This window comes from Microchirus variegatus, assembly GCF_963457635.1.
Source record: "Microchirus variegatus genome assembly, chromosome: 1".
Classification (NCBI taxonomy): Eukaryota; Metazoa; Chordata; class Actinopteri; order Pleuronectiformes; family Soleidae; genus Microchirus; species Microchirus variegatus.
This window is the reverse complement of record NC_139802.1, coordinates 12277276-12300511: the sequence shown is the minus strand read 5'-3', so window position 1 is coordinate 12300511 and position 23236 is coordinate 12277276. Positions and strand designations below refer to the sequence as shown.

The 23236-nt window shown below is 40.3% G+C and overlaps 1 protein-coding gene across 1 annotated transcript; it reads right to left on the bottom strand.

Annotated features, from left to right (window-relative positions):
* Positions 1–18863: 18863 nt before the first annotated feature.
* On the bottom strand, positions 18864–22380 carry LOC310935068 (uncharacterized protein; the record flags this gene model as incomplete). Its single annotated transcript, XM_083898901.1, has 6 exons — positions 18864–18975; positions 19551–19633; positions 19750–19857; positions 19991–20021; positions 20823–20904; positions 22236–22380. The coding sequence occupies 6 exons, from the start codon at positions 22378–22380 to the stop codon at positions 18909–18911; spliced, it is 516 nt and encodes a 171-aa protein (XP_083755027.1). The 3' UTR covers positions 18864–18908.
* Between the last annotated feature and the right edge of the window lie 856 nt (positions 22381–23236).

The window sequence follows — 23236 nt, the reverse complement described above, 5'->3', positions numbered from 1 at the left end:
GCTTTAACAAAAGTAGCATGTAAAGGCAGCATTATTCCTTTTTGCAGCACTCTGATTCACTTAAAATGCTAAATGAATCTCCTTAAAGTATAAACACACATTGTAGCAAAGTATTATGAACTCAATTCAGAAGGTTATGTTTGGGTAAGGTGGGATTCTAACTCGCGATGTTGGACTTTTGCCCCAAATAATGAAATAATCCTCTTCAGCTATCGACAGATGGCTCAAGAGTGCTAACCACTACACCAACTGTGTGGCCCTTCTTTTGAGAATGATGACAATAAAAAAGTGACTTTTCTAAAGTGGCTCATACCTTGATCCATTCTCTCCACAGTGAGACGCACCTCAGTAGAGTTGTTCTCCCCCACACTGTTCCTGGCCTGGCAGAAGTACAGTCCTGAGTGAGAAGCCTCCACAGACTGAAGAAACAGCATCTGTCCTGAGCCCACCTGGACCATAGAGTTGGAGTTGGCTGAATGTGTCCTCCTACTGTACCAGGTGTAGTTGTCTAATGCAGGGTTAGCCTCACTGCTGCAGGTCAGATTCACACTGCCGCCCTCTGCGACTTGTTGTGGCTCCACTGAACCTGAAACATTCATGGGCTCATCTGAAGACAAAGGACAGTGAAAACTAAATGAATAGTCGCTCTCCAACTGTGCACTTGTACAAATCAGAAAAAAGCTCACATTGATTCTGATGTGACCATTCTCACTCATGTTGAGACTTTCAGGGTTAGGGTTAGTTTTAGGTTAGGGTTCGGGATTTAGTTCTGATGGTTCTGGTTAGTGTAAGGGGCCAGAGAATCCATTGTGATGACATGATTTCTAATTTGAGAGGTAAGTTTTGAATATTCAGGTTTATCTCTTGACAAGTCAAACTTTTAATGTCTGTAGGCTACTATGCAAATATGACACATGAACATTTTCATCAACACTTCCTCTCCACACAAGTCTTTCACAGTCTTGACACATCCTGATATAGAAACATGGAGACTGAGCTATTATCTCAGAGTAACACATCAACACACTTACACTGGACATCAAGGTGAATCTCAGTAGAGTAGACCGTGTCAGTGCCCATCCATCTGATGTTGTTCCATGCTTGACAGTGGTACAGTCCACTGTGACTGGGCTGGATATCAGAGATAGTGTGGTTCTGTCCTAAACTGACCAACCCTCCATCCTTGTACAGTCTGTATCCTTCATGTGTCACAGGTGGATTTGCTTCACAGCTGCAGGTGAAGGTCACTGAACTTCCTCTGATGATGTCAGTTGGTGAAATTATCGACAGTTTCACATTCTTGGGAGCATCTGACCACAGAAAAAAAGTAAACAGGAACATACTGAGTGATTAAAAAAAATATGAAGTCTAGTGTGGTGGTAGATTATTACAGGCATTAAGCAAAGACTAGATTATATGCTTATTTTCTCCTCAGAGTAACACATCATCACACTTACACTTGACATCAAGGTGAATCTCTGCCGAGTAGACCGTGTCAGTGCCCATCCATCTGATGTTGTTCCTTGCTTGACAGTGGTACAGTCCACTGTGACTGGGTTGGATCTCAGAGATAGTGTGGTTCTGTCCTAAACTGACCAACCCTCCGTCCTTGTACAGTCTGTATCCTTCATGTGTCACAGGTGGGTTTGCTTCACAGCTGCAGGTGAAGGTCAATGAACTTCCTCTGATGATGTCTGCAGTCAAACTTATTGACAGTTTCACATTCTTGGGAGCATCTGACCACAGAAAAAAGTAAACATGAACATACTGACTGAGTATAAACAGCATGAAGTGTAGTGTGATGGTAGATTACTATAGGCACTAAGCAAAGACTAGAGTATATGCTTATTTTCTCCTCAGAGTAACACATCAACACACTTACACTGGACATCAAGGTGAATCTCAGTCGAGTTGACCGTGTCAGTGCCCATCCATCTGATGTTGTTCCATGCTTGACAGTGGTACAGTCCACTGTGACTGGGCTGGATATCAGAGATAGTGTGGCTCAGTCCTAAACTGACCAACCCTCCGTCCTTGTACAGTCTGTATCCTTCATGTGTCACAGGTGGGTTTGCTTCACAGCTGCAGGTGAAGGTCACTGAACTTCCTCTGAAGATGTCTGCAGGTGAACTTATCGACAGTTTCACATTCTTGGGAGCATCTGACCACAGAAAAAAAGTAAACATTAACATACTGAGTGAGTTAAAACAGTATGAAGTGTAGTGTGGTGGTAGATTATTATAGGCATTAAGCAAAGACTAGAGTATAATATACTCTAGTTATTATGCTTATTTTCTCCTCAGAGTAACACATCATCACACTTACACTTGACATCAAGGTGAATCTCAGCCGAGTTGATGCCCATCCATCTGATGTGGTTCTTTGCTTGACAGTGGTACAGTCCACTGTGAATGGGTTGGATATCAGAGAAAGTGTGGCTCAGTCCTAAACTGACCAACCCTCCATCCTTGTACAGTCTGTATCCTTCATGTGTCACAGGTGGGTTTGCTTCACAGCTGCAGGTGAAGGTCACTGAACTTCCTGTGACGATGTCTGAAGGTGAACTTATCGACAGTTTCACATTCTTGGGAGCATCTGACCACAGAAAAAAGTAAACATGAATATACTGAGTGAGTAAAAACGGTATGAAGTGTAGTGTGATGGTAGATCACTATAGGCATTAAGCAAAGACTAGAGTATTTTGCTTATTTTCTCCCTTCCTTTGAAGGATAACAGAGAATAACATAAATTAACTTAAATAAGCCACATACTAGCACCACGTAAATGTTTTGTCATTTTTTATTTTTGATAAGAGCTTGTGAAACAAAACTACTAAAACAAGAAATAAATGTATGAATTCCACTGTGGTGAAACTCTTCACAGACCTGCAGTGAAAAAGGGACTCTCAAGTTTGTATGAACTTCACTAAAAAGTATTTCGTCCTACTTCTCTCTCATCATGTCCATTTTAGCTCACACCAAAAATCCACTATGTCCAAATAAAGCAGCTTCAAATCGAATCCTTCCTTCAGCCTGTGAAATAGACTGGTGGAGTGTTCACTATCACGTTAAAGCTGCAGTACGTATCTTTTGGTGACGTTCATTGCAGTTTTTTGATGTTTGTGAATAGAAACAATGCACTGTAGCATTATTTGTGTGCCGAGTACTTCATCTGAAAACAATTAGCTTTATTCACAGAGATCAGGTCTATTTATCATCATTTTAGAGGTTAAAATATAAATTGCGTGTCACTTTAGTATCCAGGTGTTGTTTTTGCTGACTCACTCTGACACTCAGTGAGGTCTTTAAAAATTGTTATGAGCTATTTATTGAGAGTTTTGTTCTTTATCCAGGATGCAAAGGAGATCTTAAGAATTTAAATTGTTTCATTGTTAAGGTTGGTAATGGTTGCGTTATGTGATGAAAACAGCCTGTCATTTGAGATTCGGTGGTAAGTTGGTACTTACAGTGAACATTCAGAGCCACAGAGGCAGATCTGGCTGTCTCTTGTCCAAGGACGGCACACTGGTACTTCCCAGCATCCTCTCTTCTGGCTGAGAACTGTGATATCTGCACTCTTTGTCCATCCCTGAACCAGACAATGGCCAGTGAAGAGCAGCCTGACTGGCAGCTCAGTCGGACGTTATATCCCTCTAACACAGTGGTCGGACTCACAAAGGCGGTCATCTCTGGTCCAGGGTCAGAAACAGATTTATTTTTACTAAAAACAGCATTTGTGAAAATAATGACCTATAATAATGTCAGTGTTTTGTCATTACCTCGCACAGTCAAATAAGTGGAGGATTCCCATGTACCAAGATTTGTCTCAAAACTGAAATAGTACTTTCCTTCATCCCTGTGTTGGACGCTTTTGATCTTCAGGTCACAGTTGCCATGTTTGTTGCCCATATATTCAAAGTCTGGAGGTGAAGGCAGATCAGAGAGTCGAACAGTCTTCGTCAGACGCACTTTTAACCAGTTCACACCGGTAACAGTATGACCAGAAGGGTAGTAATAGCGACACTTTATAACTACTGATATGCCCTTCAAAGCACACTGTCTTTGTAAGGTCACCCCCCAATCTCCACTCCAAACACCTTTGGGCAAAAACAATTAAAGATTTGTTGATTATACATTGCATTAATATACATATTGATATAACATATAAAGTGTTAATCAGTATTCCTTTACCTGGCATAAGAACAAGGATCATCAGAATGAAATATCCCATCATTGACCTGAGTCTATAACAAAATGGTTTAAGAGACAGTTCATTACCATAAATTCACTGGCAGTAAAATATCAAGAATGTATCTGTACTCACCAGCTACAGCAAACTGTCCGACTAAAGACTTACTGTAACTGTGTCAAATGAAAAGCAGAAGTTGGATGGTTTCTTGACTCAAAGTGCTGATTTACATAAGGTTAGATGTTCTCCAAACCTGAACCATGCACAAATGTAAGATATCTTGGGTATGCACAGGTAAACATGACTCCTACATTCATTGGTTCTACTCACCACTCACCTACACACACTCTCGAGACACAACAGGCGGCACAGAACAATACAGTGTTTATTCAGTATTAAAATAATGCCCAGGACTTTACTTTTCGTCTCAGTTTCACATGTCGCAGAGTCTCTGTGGGAGGTGTTATTTTAGACTTTAGAATTTGAAGTATTAAAAATATCATATGTAATATTTCGTCATGAATATGTCTAAAAAGGACAAGACTATTGTTATATATTGTACGTAAAGTAGTTGAACTAATGATAAACAGTGGACTGTTGTATAATTGTATTTACAAGATGAATGAGTTACTATTAACTTAAGCCATAGAACGTATCAATAGTGCGTTCAGAATGAACTGTTTATCACGGACGACAGATCGTCTTACCTGGTTTTCATATTCCCTTAGCAGCATCTGCATTAAAACCACTTCTATGAGACGACACAAGATAAGGTTTTTTGTGTACCATTTATGTTCTTTGCATAAACTGCGGCATTTGACAGGAAGCTTATTTCCTGTAACTGTGGTTTCACTCCATGTCCAAACCACTTTATTTGTCTTTATTTGCGAGGCCAACATCTCAAAGGTGTGAAACAGACGTTTCACTTCCACGTGAGAGGAACATGATAATGTTCCTATTACGGAGAACATTTCGTCTTAGTTCAAGGCTGTGTTATAACATACATTTTATATACATACGGATTTTATTGTTTTCTGAGATGATCATTTATAAAACTCTCAGAAATTTACAAGAGTACCACATCTGCAGAAATAAAACAGTGAGAAAGTCATGACACTGACTTGAGTATTTGTCCTCAGCATCTAATATGATTTATTTTTGGTTGCATCACTTTTTAGTGAAAAAATAAGAAAATAAGCATTATACAATAGTCTTTGTTTAATGCATATAGTGTTATGCCCCAGCCTAGGGGTAACCTGAGCGCAACATAAAGGTGCTCCCCCTTTCTCCCAACTCCCAGAGATGAAGAAGACCAGAGTTGCAGTCCAACACATGATAGTTTAACTTCAGGGTGAGCAAGGCCAAAATAACAAACACAATATCTGTCAAAACAAAACTAACTTACCTATCCAAAAGAATAACTAGTAACAGATTCAAAATACAGGAATATTATCTGCCTCTCTATCAAAACAACACATCCAACACCTTGTCACAGGGGGCCTGTGGAACTGCCAGTCAGCTACCCGCAAGACTGAGTTAATCTCTGGCTTTGCTACCGAGCAATGCCTGGACTTCCTTGCTCTCACTGAGACTTGGATTACACTTGGATTCCTGTGCCCACTCTTTCCTCAACACACCCAGATCCTCTGGCAGAGATGGCGGGACAGATCTGCTCATCAACCCCAACTGTTCTTTCTCTCTTTAACCACTGCCACATTTTTCTTTACAGTCGTTTGAATTTCATGCAGTAACTGTAACAACCATTGTTGTCATCTACTGTCCACCAGCCCCATTAGGTGATTTCTTGGAAGAACTAGATGTCCTCTCCTCAGACTTTCCAGAAAATGGCCCTCCACTTGTTCCTCTTGGTGACTTTAACATCCAGTCAGGCAAGTCATCCGATTTCCTTCTTTTACTTTCCTCTCTTTCTCTCACACTCACTCCTTCTCCACCTACTCACAAAGCTGGTAACCACCTTGACCTCATTTTCACCAGAAACTGCTCCACCTCTAACCTCACTGTAACGCCACTTCATGTCTCTGATCACTTCTTCATATCCTACTCTGTCCCACTCTCCCCGTCTGATGCCCTCATCATCTCATCAGATACTGCACTCCTTCGTCATAACATTCACTCTCTCTCTCCGTCCTCTCTGTCCTCAACTGTACTTTCAGCCTTTCCTTCAGCTGATTCCTTCTCCCTCATGCATCCCAACTCTGTCACAGACATTCCTCTCAACTCTGTCCTCCTCCTTTAACTCTCTCTGCCCTCTCACTTCATGGTGGGTTCGTAAGCCCTCCCCAATCTCCCGTGGTTGTCCGACTCAGTACATGCTGACAGAGAGAGCCACAATACGGGCAGCAGAAAGGAAAGGGACGAAATCAAAACACCCTGACGACCCGCTTTTTTAAAAATAATTTCTCAACTGAAACCTTTCTTCCAGGAAAGGGCACTGCTCCCATCACAGACCTGACCATCACCCTCGACAGCTCGGTGGTAGCTCCCTCTCCTACTGCAAGGAATATGGGCACACAATAGACGACCATATCTCCCTCACTGCCAACATTGCTGCAACTGCTCGATCTTGCAGATACATGTTGCACAACATCAGGAGGATACGGCCACTTCAAACCCAGAAGGCGGCGCAGGTTCTGGTCCAGGCTCTTGTCATATCACGTTTGGACTACTGCAACTCCCCCCCTGGCCGGTCTCCCTGCGTGTGCCATTTGACCTCTGAAGCTCATCCAGAATGCAGCTGCTCGACTGGTCTTCATCTACAAGTTCTCTCACACTACACCGCTTCTCCGCTACCTTCACTGGCTTCCTGTAGTTGCTTGCATCCGCTCCAAGACTCTAGTGCTTGCGTTCCATGCTACAAACAGATCTGGTCCAGCCTACATCCAGGATATGATCCATCCCTACACCCCAGCCCGTCCACTCCTCTCTGCATCGACAAACCGGCTTGCTGCCCCCTCACTGAGAGGATCCCAGTCCAATTCACGACTGATTGCTGTCCTGGCTCCCAAATGGTGGCACGAGTGCCCCATCGACATCTGGACAGCAGAAAGCCTCCACATCTTCTATCGCCGACTATAAACACATCTTTTTCGACTCTACCTTGACTAAGACAATGACAGACAAAAAAAACAAATAACTGCACTAACTTGTACATTGCACTTATGACTAGCGACCTATAGTTTTGCATATATTGAAGCACTTACTTACTTCTAGCTCTTGTTTGTTCAATGCACTTATTGTAAGTTGCTTTGGATAAAAGCGTCTGCCAAATCCTCACTATTTTCTATAGAAGCACCACAGAGAGTATTCTGACCAGCTGCATCTCTGTGTGGGGCAGTGTCTGCAGCTCCTTGGACTGAAAGAATGTGAGGAGAGTGGTGAGGACAGTGGAGAGAATTATCAGGACCACTCTTCCCTCCATTCAGGACATCTCATCGAAGCGCTGTTTGTCCCGAGCTAAAAATATAGTTAGGGACCCCTCACACCCCCATCAGGGACTGTTTTCCCTGATGGCCTCTGGAAAGAGGTTCCTCAGTTTCTGGTTCAGGACCACCAGGTTCTGTAATAGCTTTTCCCCCCAGGCCATCAGACTGCTAAACTCAAATTGAACTCAAATCGGTCTCGGATGCATACTGCTGTATATTGATGTATAGTGAAAAATACTGCCATATCATATTGCTGTACATTGGTCGTATACATATTTGTAAAATCACTGTCACTTTCTATTCCGGAGGCATTTTTTTTTTAAAACCCTGCACTATCTTATTTGTGTTATATTTAATTCCTATTCTTTTTCTTAATTCTGTTTTTTATTGCAATTATATGCAGCAACATTTCGTTCTGTATACACCCTGTAGATACTTGAGTCTAAGTCAAATGACATGTAATGCAATGGAATGTGAAGTGCAGTAACTGCGACTGATGAAATACAGGTGTAGTATTTAGCATAATCTTTATTAAATCGTGCCTCTCCCTCTGTGGCATTGTCTCCAAAGACATAAAGTATGACCATGCAAAACAAAAAATAAATACATTATAAATACAAAATATACTACTACTACTACAAAATATACTACTACTACTACTAATACTAATAATAATAAAGTATTTAAACACTTGAAAAAAAGGGATTGTTTTCAATCTACCATTGCACTTGTGCTAAGATCAGGATGCTCTGGATTTAGCCACAGTAGCATAGATCACAGAATCCTCCTCTGCTCCTGCTTTAGACCTGAAGAGAAATGATATGAATAAGTATTAATGGATTGGGCATTGTTCCAGTGTCTACACATGTTAATATTGACATTTACTATATTTGATATCAAGGTAGAGTACCTCCACTGTTAACTAGCATGGAAGTGAATGGCTTTGTGGTGGTTTTTTTTGTGGTGTTTTTGGGGGTGAAGACAAAGCACATTCAAATTCAGTATGGTTAAATACAAGGGGAGAACTGGACTTGACTGAAAGTCACAAATGAAACAAAATATTATCTGTGCAGTGTTACAGGTACGGACAGAAAACATACTTTATGGGAGGTGCAGCATTAGTTGCTTTGTGTTTGATGATCACAGTCGAGTAGACCACGTCAGCTTCATCAGAAGTTGGGTTCTGAAGCCAGAGCAGAGCAGAGAATTCATTTAAAAAACAAAAGAAAATATGGTGTGTGAACATTTATGCTTGTGAGTTCATTTGTGAATGAGAAGCACCACCTGTTCAGCACTTACAAGAGAGGGAGAGGATGAAACTGCAATGTTGGCATAAACGTTGTCCAGCTGATCTTCTTTGACTGAAGAACTCAAGCCGTGGAGCTCAAGACTGGAGCCAGACACAGCCTGCAGACGAGGACAGAACAGGAAACAACATCAGGTTTTCTCTCACAGGTGAATAATATGTTTTAATCTTTTCAATGATATCACTGATCAGATACAGATTACTCATTTGAATTTGTTTACTGTGTGGACTCACGTTTTTCTCTGTGCACTCTCTTAGTTTCTTCCTGACAAAGGAACACAAATAATCGTTACACATAACACAAGAAATAAGTGCTCCACATGGCCCTCTGGTGGATGATGGGGGGTATTGCATGTATAAATATCAGCTAAATTATAGACAGAGGTGAAGCACTTTACTTCACTACATTTTAAACCACACCTGTTTCTAAGTAAAACAAAATATTGGCCTAAATTAAAACTTTTTTTTTTTAACTTTTGACCCACTTTGACTGATACATTATGTACATTATGTGGTTACATGTTTTATCTTGTCAGCACTTTCATTTGTAAAGGTTTGTCTTTAATTAAAAAAAACAATTACAATCTGTGCTACACAAGAAAGAACTTTTACTCCGAGTACATTATAAACAAGCTACTTTTACTTGTACCTCGGTAAAATTTGCTATCAAAACAGTGGTACTTTAACTTATAAAGTAGAATATTTGATTAATCTTTCCACCTCAGGTTTGTGAGCAGCATAATCCAAAAGGTTAAATACTGATTTAAATGACACTTCATACAGATGAAAACTGAGTGGCAGAGGTTTGGGCTCTCTGAGTACTTTCTTCTTTGTTTTGGGATACAAAAATCTAAATGAACACATGTACTACATTTGTAAACACTACAAAGAGCATCTCAGTTATGGCCAAAAGGTATAATGTCATCTGTTTACTTAAATTTCATGCTACATTTTCGTTTATGTACTTATCTGGGCATCTGCATCAAAAAGTGGCTCAAACCTGTGCTGTCATATTTTAGATATACGTTTTTCTGTAATAGTGGGAAAAGTGTGTGTCACACACACTGTTTCTGTCCATACTCACCAGGACAGAAGAAGAGCTGTCAGAAGAGCCACAACAACAATGAGTCCTGCAAATCCAGCTATGATACGGTGGGACTGGCCGCCTGAGGAGGAACACACATTTAAAGATGTTAGTCTTGTCAGAAATTTGTCATGTGTCTCACATCTGACAGAATGACAATTTTAGGACAAACATGACGCACCACACAGTCATCATATATCACAGACCAAACACACAAAACCACACAGGACTTTACATTGTAGCATTTACAGCTGGTAGTAAATTACATATTTATGCCAGTACAACTTATCCTTATTATTATTATATTATATAACAAAGTCCAAAGTACATGTTGTAGCCATTTTCTATGAATAGAATTTAAGTTCATGTAAATCCTTATGTTGTAATACGAGAGAGATATTTTCTAGACTGAGATTTCACAGTTATTTTGGATACAGGACTTTCGCTTTCTGATGTTTGTATGTTGAGTGCAAAAAAAGGGCATAAAAGGTCCTACGGATGTAATATATTTTTGTCCACAAGTAGGTTTTTGGGGCGCTGTTTCACGCTTGGCATAACAGCAAGGAAGCGGAAAACATCAGATGGGCTGCAGAGAAGAGGAAGTAGATATTTATATTTATAGATATTTAAATGAATGGGTTGACTTTCACAACATCATTTCACACTGTACACTGATTCAAAGAATAATGTATAGGCTTTGTTTGTAGTTTTACTGTGTACTGTAATTAGTTATGGTATATTGTATTTACTTTATATTATCTTTTTTGATAATTGGTATCCGTTTTTATATTTATAATTTAGTTTTGTTTTCAAATAAAGTACCTTGCCAACATCCCTGTGGCTGTATTTACTTGAGAGGGTTAATAATAATAATAAAAACATCAAAAAAATGTTATTTCCACAATAAGCTAAGATGTACACTTACACATCTCTTAATATAGACCCATCATAAGTCAAACTGGAGCTTAATATTTGGGAACTAGTATTTCATTTGTATAGTGAACTTTATCAGCCTTTTTTCTTGATTACCAGCTTAACGTGTTACTTTATTCATGAAATATGCTACAGAAATAAGTTTATCATTGTTATTATAAGATTCAAGCTTTGCCAAAACTAGCATGTAAAGGCAGCATTATTCCTTTTTGCAGCACTCTGATTCACTTTAAATGCTAAATGAATCTCCTTAAAGTATAAACACACATTGTAGCAAAGTATTATGAACTCAATTCAGAAGGTTATGTTTGGGTAAGGTGGGATTCTAACTCGCGATGTTGGACTTTTGCCCCAAATAATGAAATAATCCTCTTCAGCTATCGACAGATGGCTCAAGAGTGCTAACCACTACACCAACTGTGTGGCCCTTCTTTTGAGAATGATGACAATAAAAAAGTGACTTTTCTAAAGTGGCTCATACCTTGATCCATTCTCTCCACAGTGAGAAGCACCTCAGTAGAGTTGTTCTCCCCCACACTGTTCCTGGCCTGGCAGAAGTACAGTCCTGAGTGAGAAGCCTCCACAGAGTGAAGAAACAGCATCTGTCCTGAGCCCACCTGGACCATAGAGTTGGAGTTGGCTGAATGTGTCCTCCTACTGTACCAGGTGTAGTTGTCTGCTGCAGGGTTAGCCTCACTGCTGCAGGTCAGATTCACACTGCCGCCCTCTGCGACTTGTTGTGGCTCCACTGAACCTGAAACATTCATGGGCTCATCTGAAGACAAAGGACAGTGAAAACTAAATGAATAGTCGCTCTCCAACTGTGCACTTGTACAAATCAGAAAAAAGCTCACATTGATTCTGATGTGACCATTCTCACTCATGTTGAGACTTTCAGGGTTAGGGTTAGTTTTAGGTTAGGGTTCGGGATTTAGTTCTGATGGTTCTGGTTAGTGTAAGGGGCCAGAGAATCCATTGTTATGACATGATTTCTAATTTGAGAGGTAAGTTTTGAATATTCAGGTTTATCTCTTGACTAGTCTAAACGTTTAATGTCTGTAGGCTACTGTGCAAATATGACACATAAACATTTTCATCAACACTTCCTCTCCACACAAGTCTTTCACAGTCTTGACACATCCTGATATAGAAACATGGAGACTGAGCTATCATCTCAGAGTAACACATCATCACACTTACACTGGACATCAAGGTGAATCTCAGTAGAGTAGACCGTGTCAGTGCCCATCCATCTGATGTTGTTCCATGCTTGACAGTGGTACAGTCCACTGTGACTGGGCTGGATATCAGAGATGGTGTGGTTCTGTCCTAAACTGACCAACCCTCCATCCTTGTACAGTTTGTATCCTTCATGTGTCACAGGTGGATTTGCTTCACAGCTGCAGGTGAAGGTCACTGAACTTCCTCTGATGATGTCAGTTGGTGAAATTATCGACAGTTTTACATTCTTGGGAGCATCTGACCACAGAAAAAAAGTAAACATGAACATACTGAGTGATTAAAAAAAATATGAAGTCTAGTGTGGTGGTAGATTATTACAGGCTTTAAGCAAAGTCTAGATTATATGCTTATTTTCTCCTCAGAGTAACACATCATCACACTTACACTTGACATCAAGGTGAATCTCTGCCGAGTAGACCGTGTCAGTGCCCATCCATCTGATGTTGTTCCTTGCTTGACAGTGGTACAGTCCACTGTGACTGGGTTGGATCTCAGAGATAGTGTGGTTCTGTCCTAAACTGACCAACCCTCTGTCCTTGTAAAGTCTGTATCCTTCATGTGTCACAGGTGGGTTTGCTTCACAGCTGCAGGTGAAGGTCACTGAACTTCCTCTGATGATGTCTGCAGTTGAACTTATCGACAGTTTCACATTCTTGGGAGCATCTGACCACAGAAAAAAAGTAAACACTAACATACTGAGTGAGTTAAAACAGTATGAAGTGTAGTGTGGTGGTAGATTACTATAGGCATTAAGCAAAGACTAGAGTATATGCTTATTTTCTCCTCAGAGTAACACATCATCACACTTACACTTGACATCAAGGTGAATCTCAGCCGAGTTGATGCCCTTCCATCTGATGTTGTTCTTTGCTTGACAGTGGTACAGTCCACTGTGAATGGGTTGGATATCAGAGATGGTGTGGCTCAGTCCTAAACTGACAAACCCTCCATCCTTGTACAGTCCGTATCCTTCATGTGTCACAGGTGGGTTTGCTTCACAGCTGCAGGTGAAGGTCACTGAACTTCCTGTGACGATGTCTGCAGGTGAACTTATCGACAGTTCCACATTCTTGGGAGCATCTGACCACAGAAAAAAGTAAACATGAATATACTGAGTGAGTAAAAACGGTATGAAGTGTCGTGTGATGGTAGATTACTATAGGCATTAAGCAAAGACTAGAGTATTTTGCTTATTTTCTCCCTTCCTTTGAAGGATAACAGAGAATAACATAAATTAACTTAAATAAGCCACATACTAGCACCACGTAAATGTTTTGTCATTTTTTATTTTTGATAAGAGCTTGTGAAACAAAAATACTAAAACAAGAAATAAATGTATGAATTCCACTGTGGTGAAACTCTTCACAGACCTTCAGTGAAAGAGGGACTCTCCAGTTTGTATAAACTCCACTAAAAAGTATTTCGTCCTACTTCTCTCTCATCATGTACATTTTAGCTCACACCAAAAATCCACTATGTCCAAATAAAGCAGCTTCAAATCAAATCCTTCCTTCAGCCTGTGAAATAGACTGGTGGAGTGTTCACTATCACGTTAAAGCTGCAGTACGTATCTTTTGGTGACGTTCATTGCAGTTTTTTGATGTTTGTGAATAGAAACAATGCACTGTAGCATTATTTGTGTGCCGAGTACTTCATCTGAAAACAATTAGCTTTATTCACAGAGATCAGGTCTATTTATCATCATTTTAGAGGTTAAAATATAAATTGCGTGACACTTTAGCATCCAGGTGTTTTTTTTGCTGACTCACTCTGACACTCAGTGAGGTCTTTAAAAATTGTTATGAGCTATTTATTGAGAGTTTTGTTCTTTATCCAGGATGCAAAGGAGATCTTAAGAATTTAAATTGTTTCATTGTTAAGGTTGGTAATGGTTGCGTTATGTGATGAAAACAGCCTGTCATTTGAGATTCGGTGGTAAGTTGGTACTTACAGTGAACATTCAGAGCTACAGAGGCAGATCTGGCTGTCTCTTGTCCAAGGACAGCACACTGGTACTTCCCAGCATCCTCTCTTCTGGCCGAGAACTGTGATATCTGCACTCTTTGTCCATCCCTGAACCAGACAATGGCCAGTGAAGGGCAGCCTGACTGGCAGCTCAGTCGGACGTTATATCCCTCTGACACAGTGGTCGGACTCACAAAGGCGGTCATCTCTGGTCCTGGGTCAGATACAGTTTCATTTTTACTAAAAACCGCATTAAGTTGTGAAAATAATGACCTATAATAATGTCAGTGTTTTGTCATTACCTCGCACAGTCAAATAAGTGGAGGATTTACTTGTCCATGTATCACGATTTGTCTCAAAACTGAAATAGTACTGTCCTTCATCCCTGGGTTGGACGCTTTTGATTTTCAGGTCACAGTTGCCATGTTTGTTGCCCATATATTCAAAGTCTGGAGGTGAAGGCAGATCAGAGAGTCGAACAGTCTTCGTCAGACGCAATTTAAACCAGTTCACACCGGTGACAGTATGACCAGAAGGGTAGGCATATTCACACTTTATAACTACTGATGTGCCCTTCAAAGCACACTGTCTTTGTAAGGTCACCCCCCAATCTCCACTCCAAACACCTTTGGGCAAAAACAATTAAAGATTTGTTGATTATACATTGCATTAATATACATATTGATATAACATATAAGTGTTAATCAGTATTCCTTTACCTGGCATAAGAACAAGGATCATCAGAATGAAATATCCCATCATTGACCTGAGTCTATAACAAAATGGTTTAAGAGACAGTTCATTACCATAAATTCACTGGCAGTAAAATATCAAGAATGTATCTGTACTCACCAGCTACAGCAAACTGTCCGACTAAAGACTTACTGTAACTGTGTCAAATGAAAAGCAGAAGTTGGATGGTTTCTTGACTCAAAGTGCTGATTTACATAAGGTTAGATGTTCTCCAAACCTGAACCATGCACAAATGTAAGATATCTTGGGTATGCACAGGTAAACATGACTCCTTCATTCATTGGTTCTACTCACCACTCACCTACACACACTCTCGAGACACAACAGGCGGCACAGAACAATACAGTGTTTATTCAGTATTAAAATAATGCCCAGGACTTTACTTTTCGTCTCAGTTTCACATGTCGCAGAGTCTCTGTGGGAGGTGTTATTTTAGACTTTAGAATTTGAAGTATTAAAAATATCATATGTAATATTTCGTCATGAATATGTCTAAAAAGGACAAGACTATTGTTATATATTGTACGTAAAGTAGTTGAACTAATGATAAACAGTGGACTGTTGTATAATTGTATTTACAAGATGAATGAGTTACTATTAACTTAAGCCATAGAACGTATCAATAGTGCGTTCAGAATGAACTGTTTATCACGGACGACAGATCGTCTTACCTGGTTTTCATATTCCCTTAGCAGCATCTGCATTAAAACCACTTCTATGAGACGACACAAGATAAGGTTTTTTGTGTACCATTTATGTTCTTTGCATAAACTGCGGCATTTGACAGGAAGCTTATTTCCTGTAACTGTGGTTTCACTCCATGTCCAAACCACTTTATTTGTCTTTATTTGCGAGGCCAACATCTCAAAGGTGTGAAACAGACGTTTCACTTCCACGTGAGAGGAACATGATAATGTTCCTATTACGGAGAACATTTCGTCTTAGTTCAAGGCTGTGTTATAACATACATTTTATATACATACGGATTTTATTGTTTTCTGAGATGATCATTTATAAAACTCTCAGAAATTTACAAGAGTACCACATCTGCAGAAATAAAACAGTGAGAAAGTCATGACACTGACTTGAGTATTTGTCCTCAGCATCTAATATGATTTATTTTTGGTTGCATCACTTTTTAGTGAAAAAATAAGAAAATAAGCATTATACAATAGTCTTTGTTTAATGCATATAGTGTTATGCCCCAGCCTAGGGGTAACCTGAGCGCAACATAAAGGTGCTCCCCCTTTCTCCCAACTCCCAGAGATGAAGAAGACCAGAGTTGCAGTCCAACACATGATAGTTTAACTTCAGGGTGAGCAAGGCCAAAATAACAAACACAATATCTGTCAAAACAAAACTAACTTACCTATCCAAAAGAATAACTAGTAACAGATTCAAAATACAGGAATATTATCTGCCTCTCTATCAAAACAACACATCCAACACCTTGTCACAGGGGGCCTGTGGAACTGCCAGTCAGCTACCCGCAAGACTGAGTTAATCTCTGGCTTTGCTACCGAGCAATGCCTGGACTTCCTTGCTCTCACTGAGACTTGGATTACACTTGGATTCCTGTGCCCACTCTTTCCTCAACACACCCAGATCCTCTGGCAGAGATGGCGGGACAGATCTGCTCATCAACCCCAACTGTTCTTTCTCTCTTTAACCACTGCCACATTTTTCTTTACAGTCGTTTGAATTTCATGCAGTAACTGTAACAACCATTGTTGTCATCTACTGTCCACCAGCCCCATTAGGTGATTTCTTGGAAGAACTAGATGTCCTCTCCTCAGACTTTCCAGAAAATGGCCCTCCACTTGTTCCTCTTGGTGACTTTAACATCCAGTCAGGCAAGTCATCCGATTTCCTTCTTTTACTTTCCTCTCTTTCTCTCACACTCACTCCTTCTCCACCTACTCACAAAGCTGGTAACCACCTTGACCTCATTTTCACCAGAAACTGCTCCACCTCTAACCTCACTGTAACGCCACTTCATGTCTCTGATCACTTCTTCATATCCTACTCTGTCCCACTCTCCCCGTCTGATGCCCTCATCATCTCATCAGATACTGCACTCCTTCGTCATAACATTCACTCTCTCTCTCCGTCCTCTCTGTCCTCAACTGTACTTTCAGCCTTTCCTTCAGCTGATTCCTTCTCCCTCATGCATCCCAACTCTGTCACAGACATTCCTCTCAACTCTGTCCTCCTCCTTTAACTCTCTCTGCCCTCTCACTTCATGGTGGGTTCGTAAGCCCTCCCCAATCTCCCGTGGTTGTCCGACTCAGTACATGCTGACAGAGAGAGCCACAATACGGGCAGCAGAAAGGAAAGGGACGAAATCAAAACACCCTGACGACCCGCTTTTTTAAAAATAATTTCTCAACTGAAACCTTTCTTCCAGGAAAGGGCACTGCTCCCATCACAGACCTGACCATCACCCTCGACAGCTCGGTGGTAGCTCCCTCTCCTACTGCAAGGAATATGGGCACACAATAGACGACCATATCTCCCTCACTGCCAACATTGCTGCAACTGCTCGATCTTGCAGATACATGTTGCACAACATCAGGAGGATACGGCCACTTCAAACCCAGAAGGCGGCGCAGGTTCTGGTCCAGGCTCTTGTCATATCACGTTTGGACTACTGCAACTCCCCCCCTGGCCGGTCTCCCTGCGTGTGCCATTTGACCTCTGAAGCTCATCCAGAATGCAGCTGCTCGACTGGTCTTCATCTACAAGTTCTCTCACACTACACCGCTTCTCCGCTACCTTCACTGGCTTCCTGTAGTTGCTTGCATCCGCTCCAAGACTCTAGTGCTTGCGTTCCATGCTACAAACAGATCTGGTCCAGCCTACATCCAGGATATGATCCATCCCTACACCCCAGCCCGTCCACTCCTCTCTGCATCGACATACCGGCTTGCTGCCCCCTCACTGAGAGGATCCCAGTCCAATTCACGACTGATTGCTGTCCTGGCTCCCAAATGGTGGCACGAGCGCCCCATCGACATCTGGACAGCAGAAAGCCTCCACATCTTCTATCGCCGACTATAAACACATCTCTTTCGACTCTACCTTGACTAAGACAATGACAGACAAAAAAAACAAATAACTGCACTTACTTACACCACAGAGAGTATTCTGACCAGCTGCATCTCTGTGTGGGGCAGTGGCTGCAGCTCCTTGGACTGGAAGAATGTGAAGAGAGTGGTGAGGACAGTGGAGAGAATTATCAGGACCACTCTTCCCTCCACTCACGACATCTCATCGAAGCGCTGTTTGTCCCGAGCTAAAAATATAGTTAGGGACCCCTCACACCCCCATCAGGGACTGTTTTCCCTGATGGCCTCTGGAAAGAGGTTCCTCAGTTTCTGGTTCAGGACCACCAGGTTCTGTAATAGCTTTTCCCCCCAGGCCATCAGACTGCTAAACTCAAATTGAACTCAAATCGGTCTCGGATGCATACTGCTGTATATTGATGTATAGTGAAAAATACTGCCATATCATATTGCTGTACATTGGTCGTATATATATTTTTAAAATCACTGTCACTTTCTATTCCGGAGGCATTTTTTTTTAAAACCCTGCAGTATCTTATTTGTGTTATTTATTATGTGTTCTTAATTCTGTTTTTTATTGCAATTATATGCAGCAACATTTCGTTCTGTATACACCCTGTAGATACTTGAGTCTAAGTCAAATGACATGTAATGCAATGGAATGTGAAGTGCAGTAACTGCGACTGATGAAATACAGGTGTAGTATTTAGCATAATCTTTATTAAATCGTGCCTCTCCCTCTGTGGCATTGTCTCCAAAGACATAAAGTATGACCATGCAAAACAAAAAATAAATACATTATAAATACAAAATATACTACTACTACTACAAAATATACTACTACTACTACTAATACTAATAATAATAAAGTATTTAAACACTTGAAAAAAAGGGATTGTTTTCAATCTACCATTGCACTTGTGCTAAGATCAGGATGCTCTGGATTTAGCCACAGTAGCATAGATCACAGAATCCTCCTCTGCTCCTGCTTTAGACCTGAAGAGAAATGATATGAATAAGTATTAATGGATTGGGCATTGTTCCAGTGTCTACACATGTTAATATTGACATTTACTATATTTGATATCAAGGTAGAGTACCTCCACTGTTAACTAGCATGGAAGTGAATGGCTTTGTGGTGGGTTTTTTTGTGGTGTTTTTGGGGGTGAAGACAAAGCACATTCAAATTCAGTATGGTTAAATACAAGGGGAGAGCAAATTTACAGATGATTTAATAATGTAGTTGCCTTTAAGACAAAAGTCCCTTTGGTGATTCAGGAGGGCACTGTACTCAAGACTTTGGGAGTTATACTCACATTTGAAGTGACTTTTAAGGTTGTTTGAGTGAGCATTTAAAACAAAGTAAAACAGGTAATACATAAAGTTATTGTGAAGTCCTGGCTACAGGATTCATTTTTCTTGGTCTGGTGAAAAAATGTGGTCCTTTCACACCAATTCATGTTGTTTTGTAACAGTCTAAAAGTCACTGGCATGAACTGGACTTGACTGAAAGTCACAAATGAAACAAAATATTATCTGTGCAGTGTTACAGGTACGGACAGAAAACATACTTTATGGGAGGTGCAGCATTAGTTGCTTTGTGTTTGATGATCACAGTCGAGTAGACCACGTCAGCTTCATCAGAAGTTGGGTTCTGAAGCCAGAGCAGAGCAGTGAATTCATTAAAAAAACAAAAGAAAATATGGTGTTGTGTCATTTATGCTTGTGAGTTCATTTGTGAATGAGAAGCACCACCTGTTCAGCACTTACAAGAGAGGGAGAGGATGAAACTGCAATGTTGGCATAAACGTTGTCCAGCTGATCTTCTTTGACTGAAGAACTCAAGCCGTGGAGCTCAAGACTGGAGCCAGACACAGCCTGCAGACGAGGACAGAACAGGAAACAACATCAGGTTTTCTTTCACAGGTGAATAATATGTTTTAATCATTTCAATGATATCACTGATCAGAAACAGATTACTCATTTGAATTTGTTTACTGTGTGGACTCACGTTTTTCTCTGTGCACTCTCTTAGTTTCTTCCTGACAAAGGAACACAAATAATTGTTACACATAACACAATAAATAAGTGCTCCACATGGCCCTCTGGTGGATGCTGGGGGGTATTGCATGTAGAAATATAGGTGAAGCACTCTACTTCACTACATTTTAAACCACACCTGTTTCTAAGTAAAACAAAATATTGGCCTGAATTAAAACTTTTTTTTTTTTACTTTTGACCCACTTTGACTGATACATTATGTACATTATGTGGTTACATGTTTTATCTTGTCAGCACTTTCATTTGTAAAGGTTTGTCTTTAATTAAAAAAAACAATTACAATCTGTGCTACACAAGAAAGAACTTTTACTCCGAGTATATTATAAACAAGCTACTTTTACTTGTACCTCGGTAAAATCTGCTATCAAAGCAGTGGTACTTTAACTTATAAAGTAGAATATTTGATTAATCTTTCCAACTCAGGTTTGTGAGCAGCATAATCCAAAAGGTTAAATACAGATTTAAATGACAATTCATACAGATGAAAACTGAGTGGCAGAGGTTTGGGCTCTCTGAGTACTTTCTTCCTTGTTTTGGGATACAAAAATCTAAATGTACACATGTACAACATTTGTAAACACTACACAGAGCATCTCAGTTATGGCCAAAAGGTATAATGTCATCTGTTTACTTAAATTTCATGCTACATTTTCGCTTATGTACTAATCTGGGCATCTGCATCAAAAAGTGGCTCAATCCTGTGCTGTCATATTTTAGATATACGTTTTTCTGTAATAGTGGGAAAAGTGTGTTTCACACACACTGTGTCCGTCCATACTCACCAGGACAGAAGAAGACCTGTCAGAATAGCCACAACAACAATGAGTCCTGCAAATCCAGCTATGATTCGGTGGGACTGGCCGCCTGAGGAGGAACACACATTTAAAGATGTTAGTCCTGTCAGAAATTTGTCATGTGTCTCACATCTGACAGAATGACAATTTTAGGACAAACATGACACACCACACAGTCATCATATATCACAGACCAAACACACAAAACCACACAGGACTTTACATTGTAGCATTTACAGCTGGTAGTAAATTACATATTTATGCCAGTACAACTTATCCTTATTATTATTATATTATATAACAAAGTCCAAAGTACATGTTGTAGCCATTTTCTATGAATAGAATTTAAGTTCATGTAAATCCTTATGTTGTAATACGAGCGAGATATTTTCTAGACTGAGATTTCACAGTTATTTTGGATACAGGACTTTCGCTTTCTGATGTTTGTATGTTGAGTGCAAAAAAGGGCATAAAAGGTCCTACGGATGTAATATATTTTTGTCCACAAGTAGGTTTTTGGGGCGCTGTTTCACGCTTGGCATAACAGCAAGGAAGCGGAAAACATCAGATGGGCTGCAGAGAAGAGGAAGTAGATATTTATATTTATAGATATTTAAATGAATGGGTTGACTCTCAACATCATTTCACACTGTACACTGATTCAAAGAATAATGTATAGGCTTTGTTTGTAGTTTTACTGTGTACTGTAATTAGTTATGGTATATTGTATTTACTTTATATTATCTTTTTTGATAAATGGTATCCGTTTTTATATTTATAATTTAGTTTTGTTTTCAAATAAAGTACCTTGCCAACATCCCTGTGGCTGTATTTACTTGAGAGGGTTAATAATAATAATAAAAACATCAAACAAATGTTATTTCCACAATAAGCTAAGATTTACACTTACACATCTCTTAATATATACCCATCATAAGTCAAAGTGGAGCTTAATATTTGGGAACTAGTATTTCATTTGTATAGTGAACTTTGTCAGCCTTTTTTCTTGATTACCAGCTTAACATGTGTTACTTTATTCATGAAATATGCTACAGAAATAAGTTTATCATTGTTATTATAAGATTCAAGCTTTGCCAAAACTAGCATGTAAAGGCAGCATTATTCCTTTTTGCAGCACTCTGATTCACTTTAAATGCTAAATGAATCTCCTTAAAGTATAAACACACATTGTAGCAAAGTATTATGAACTCAATTCAGAAGGTTATGTTTGGGTAAGGTGGGATTCTAACTCGCGATGTTGGACTTTTGCCCCAAATAATGAAATAATCCTCTTCAGCTATCGACAGATGGCTCAAGAGTGCTAACCACTACACCAACTGTGTGGCCCTTCTTTTGAGAATGATGACAATAAAAAAGTGACTTTTCTAAAGTGGCTCATACCTTGATCCATTCTCTCCACAGTGAGAAGCACCTCAGTAGAGTTGTTCTCCCCCACACTGTTCCTGGCCTGGCAGACGTACAGTCCTGAGTGAGAAGCCTCCACAGACTGAAGAAACAGCATCTGTCCTGAGCCCACCTGGACCATAGAGTTGGAGTTGGCTGAATGTGTCCTCCTACTGTACCAGGTGTAGTTGTCTGCTGCAGGGTTAGCCTCACTGCTGCAGGTCAGATTCACACTGCCGCCCTCTGCGACTTGTTGTGGCTCCACTGAAACTAAAACATTCATGGGCTCATCTGAAGACAAAGGACAGTGAAAACTAAATGAATAGTCGCTCTCCAACTGTGCAGTCTAGACAAAAGCTCGCATTGATTCTGATGTGACCATTCTCACTCATGTTGAGACTAACGCGTCCAGTGGAAATCCAGGGTTAGGGTTAGACTTAGTTTTAGGTTAGGGTTCGGGATTTAGTTGTGATGGTGTAAGGGGCCAGAGAATCCATTGTTATGACATTGTTTCTAATTTGAGAGGTAAGTTTTGAATATTCAGGTTTATCTCTTGACTAGTCTAAACGTTTAATGTCTGTAGGCTACTGTGCAAATATGACACATGAACATTTTCATCAACACTTCCTCTCCACACAAGTCTTTCACAGTCTTGACACATCCTGATATAGAAACATGGAGACTGAGCTATCATCTCAGAGTAACACATCATCACACTTACACTGGACATCAAGGTGAATCTCAGTCGAGTTGACCGTGTCAGTGCCCATCCATCTGATGTTGTTCCTTGCTTGACAGTGGTACAGTCCACTGTGACTGGGTTGGATCTCAGAGATAGTGTGGTTCTGTCCTAAACTGACCAATCCTCCGTCCTTGTACAGTCTGTATCCTTCATGTGTCACAGGTGGGTTTGCTTCACAGCTGCAGGTGAAGGTCACTGAACTTCCTCTGATGATGTCAGTTGGTGAACTTATCGACAGTTTCACATTCTTGGGAGC